This window comes from Acanthisitta chloris, unplaced genomic scaffold (genome assembly GCF_000695815.1).
Source record: "Acanthisitta chloris isolate BGI_N310 unplaced genomic scaffold, ASM69581v1 scaffold40221, whole genome shotgun sequence".
Classification (NCBI taxonomy): domain Eukaryota; kingdom Metazoa; phylum Chordata; class Aves; order Passeriformes; family Acanthisittidae; genus Acanthisitta; species Acanthisitta chloris.
This window is the reverse complement of record NW_008655042.1, coordinates 6,422-10,118: the sequence shown is the minus strand read 5'-3', so window position 1 is coordinate 10,118 and position 3,697 is coordinate 6,422. Positions and strand designations below refer to the sequence as shown.

General features: G+C 57.5%; 1 protein-coding gene across 1 annotated transcript in view; it reads left to right on the top strand.

The window, feature by feature from the left end:
• SMO (smoothened, frizzled class receptor) overlaps positions 1 to 3,697 on the top strand; it is a 5,078-nt gene that overhangs the window by 842 nt on the left and 539 nt on the right. Inside the window, exons 2-11 of the mRNA XM_009083753.1 lie at positions 240 to 449; positions 528 to 700; positions 1,103 to 1,322; positions 1,419 to 1,542; positions 1,620 to 1,712; positions 1,921 to 2,029; positions 2,211 to 2,396; positions 2,949 to 3,097; positions 3,175 to 3,309; positions 3,529 to 3,676. Coding sequence (XP_009082001.1) covers positions 240 to 449; positions 528 to 700; positions 1,103 to 1,322; positions 1,419 to 1,542; positions 1,620 to 1,712; positions 1,921 to 2,029; positions 2,211 to 2,396; positions 2,949 to 3,097; positions 3,175 to 3,309; positions 3,529 to 3,676 — 1,547 coding nt within the window. The remainder of the gene's footprint in view (positions 1 to 239; positions 450 to 527; positions 701 to 1,102; positions 1,323 to 1,418; positions 1,543 to 1,619; positions 1,713 to 1,920; positions 2,030 to 2,210; positions 2,397 to 2,948; positions 3,098 to 3,174; positions 3,310 to 3,528; positions 3,677 to 3,697) is intronic.

Sequence of the window (3,697 nt, the reverse complement as noted above, 5' to 3'; positions counted from 1 at the left end):
TGGGATTGTTCCAGACCAGGTTGGATGGGGCTTGGAGCCGCCTGGGCTGGTGGGAGGTGTCCCTGCCCATGGCAGGGGGTGGAGTGTGATGTTCTTCAAGGTCTCTTCTCACCCAAGCTATTCCGTGCTTTTATGATCATTCCATGAAACCCAGCTGTCTCCTGCCCTCCAGGGGGGACTGATGTCCACCTGCACTGTGGAGGTGTCTCCTCCTCACAGCCTCCCTTCTCCTCCCACAGAACGAGGTACAGAACATCAAGTTCAACAGCTCAGGGCAGTGTGAGGCACCCCTGGTGCGGACAGACAACCCCAAGAGCTGGTACGAGGACGTGGAGGGTTGTGGCATCCAGTGCCAGAACCCACTGTTCACCGAGAAGGAGCACCGCGAGATGCACGTCTACATCGCTGCCTTCAGCTCCGTCACCATCTTCTGCACTTTCTTCACGCTGGTGAGCCATGGGGGACATGAGGAGGCGTCCCTGAAAGGGGACCAGGCACCAAACTGTCACTTTCTACCCCTCTGCCAGGCCACTTTCGTTGCTGACTGGAGGAACTCCAACCGCTACCCTGCCGTGATCCTCTTCTACGTCAATGCCTGCTTCTTCGTGGGCAGCATTGGCTGGTTGGCACAGTTCATGGATGGTGCCCGTAACGAGATCGTGTGCCGAGCCGACGGCACCATGCGGCTGGGGGAGCCTACGTACGTGTCACCTTCATCCCCTTCCCACCACAGCCACGTGCCAGGAGGTGTCCCTGGGACTTCTTTTTAGGAGGGAGTCTTTTAATATGAGGGTGATGAGACACTGGCACAGGTTGCCCAGGAAGGTTATGGATGCCCCAGCCCTGGTGGTGTTCAAAGCCAGGTTGGATAAAGCCTTGAGCAACCTGCTCTGGTGGGAGGTGTCCCTGCCCAGGGCAGGGGGTTGGAACTAGATGATCTTTAAGGTCCCTTCCAATGTGGTACTGTGATACTATGAACTTGTGACCAAAGAGGGCTCTTGGTGTTTGCTGGCTCCTTGGGAGCATAGAGGATGAGACCTCCTTCCTCTTCCCTGTCCCCTCATGGGGGTTGGTGACACTCCTGTCTCACCTCCTCATGTAGCTCCAACGAGACCCTCTCCTGCGTCATCATCTTTGTCATCGTTTACTATTCACTGATGTCGGGTGTCATCTGGTTTGTCATGCTGACCTACGCCTGGCACACCTCCTTCAAGGCCCTGGGTACCACCTACCAACCACTGGTGGGCAAGACCTCCTACTTCCACCTCATCACATGGTCCATCCCCTTCGTCCTCACTGTGGCCATCCTGGCCGTGGCGCAGGTAATGGAGCCACCATCCTGGTCTTGGCAGTTCCTTGCCAGGGTGGTGTCCACGGGGAGGGATGGGACAGCCAGCTGACCCCACTGTCTCTGCCAGGTGGATGGTGACTCTGTCAGTGGCATCTGCTTCGTGGGCTACAAGAACTACCGCTACCGAGCCGGCTTCGTCCTGGCGCCCATCGGGCTTGTCCTCATCGTGGGGGGCTACTTCCTCATCAGGGGTACGTGTGGGCTGTCACAGGGATGGGGACACTGTGGGTGTCCCTCCACCCTGACCCCCCTCATCCCTCTGCCACAGGGGTCATGACACTCTTCTCCATCAAGAGCAACCACCCTGGGCTGCTGAGCGAGAAGGCAGCCAGCAAGATCAACGAAACCATGCTGCGGCTGGGTAAGGGCTTCACTGGCTCCATTGGCATTGTCTCCATGGGGATTGGAGTGGGAACAGGGACATTTTGTCCCCTGCAAGTCAGCACCTTCCGGGGGGTGGTGGCAGTGGGGGACAAAGATGTAATGATGGTGGCACAGCTCCAGCGCAGCAGCTTTGTCTTGGTGTTGCTGAGCTTCGGTTGAACTGGGAATGTCCACTTCTCTTCCAGGCATCTTTGGCTTCTTGGCCTTTGGCTTTGTCTTCATCACTTTTGGCTGCCACTTCTATGACTTCTTCAACCAGGCGGAGTGGGAGCGCAGCTTCCGGGAATATGTGCTGTGAGTGGGACAGGGTGGGACAGCAAGTGGGACACAGGTGGCATCCCAGCACCCTGAAGAGTGGAGAGCCCCATCTCCCCTGCAGGTGTCACCACCACATCTCCACTCTGCAGAGCTGTGGAGGGTCGTTGGCTGGAATACCTCTCCTTATGGCCACTGTTCTGTGTCTGCCCCCTCACAGGTGTGAGGCCAACGTGACCATTGCCACACAGACCAACAAGCCCATCCCAGACTGTGAGATCAAGAACCGCCCGAGCCTGCTGGTGGAGAAGATCAACCTCTTCGCCATGTTTGGCACTGGAGTCTCCATGAGCACCTGGGTCTGGACCAAGGCCACTCTGCTCATCTGGAAGCGCACGTGGTGCAGGTGAGACTCCAAGGATGTCACCCCAGCTCCGTGGGGCCCTTCTCACCTCATTCAATATCCTGAGATGCTGGAAGATGTCCCTCAACACAATAAGTTGTGGGCTCACAGAAGACAGCTGCTCAGGAATAAGGTGGCCTCTCCCACTTGGCAGGTGTCTCACATCCTCTTTGTGGGACACCTCCATCCCCTGGTGACTCATCCAGTGCAACCCCCTGACTGGTATCCCTGTCCAGAATGGGAGAGGGAGATGAGGAGGGTTCCCATGCCCCCAGCTGTGACACTTGGTGTTATATGTCCTCTGCCTGTTCCACCCCATGTCCCTGCTCTAGAATCATAGAATCATCAAGGTTGGAAGAGACCTCTAAGATCATCAAGTCCAACCATTAACCTGTCACTGCTGGAACCCCTAAACCAGATCCTCCAGCATCAGATCCAGACACCCCCTAAACACTTGCAGGGATGGTGACCACCACCTCCCTTGACAATTCCCTGTTCCAGTGCCTGAACACCCTCACAGGGAAGACATTTCTCTCTGACCTGTCATGTCTCCAGGCTGACTGGGCAGAGTGATGACCAGCCCAAGAGGATCAAGAAGAGCAAGATGATCGCCAAGGCCTTCTCCAAGCGCAAGGAGTTACTGCGTGACCCAGGCCAGGAGTTGTCCTTCAGCATGCACACTGTCTCTCACGATGGCCCTGTGGGTATGTGCCTGCAGGAGGGGACAGTGTCAGCAGCACCCTGAGGTCCCCACCTTGACCAAACTCTCCTGTTGTTGCAGCTGGTTTAGCGTTTGACATCAACGAGCCGTCGGCTGATGTGTCCTCGGCGTGGGCCCAGCATGTCACCAAGATGGTGGCCAGGAGAGGGGCTATCCTGCCCCAGGACATCTCTGTGACACCCGTGGCAACACCTGGCAAGTCCTTGGGGAATCTCTGAGGGGATCACAGAATCATAGAATCACAGGATCATCAGGGTTGGAAGAGACCACTAAGGTCATCAAGTCCAACCGTTAATGAGCCAACCTGGAGCTGAGCCAGGCTGAGGGGTCTTGGGGAGGCAGAGCTGGTGGGCTGGGGCTGTTGGGGGGCACAGGCAGGATGTGACTGTTCTTACCGCATCCCATGTCCCATAGTGCCACCAGAGGAGAGGGCCAACCTCTGGGTGGTGGAGGCTGACGTCTCCCCGGAGCTGCAGAAGCGCAGCGGCCGCAAGAAGAAGCGGAGGAAGAAGAAGGAGGTGGGCCCAGGCCCTGAGCGCGGCCTGGGGAGCTCCACAGCCCCCCCAGCCCCCAGCACCGTCCC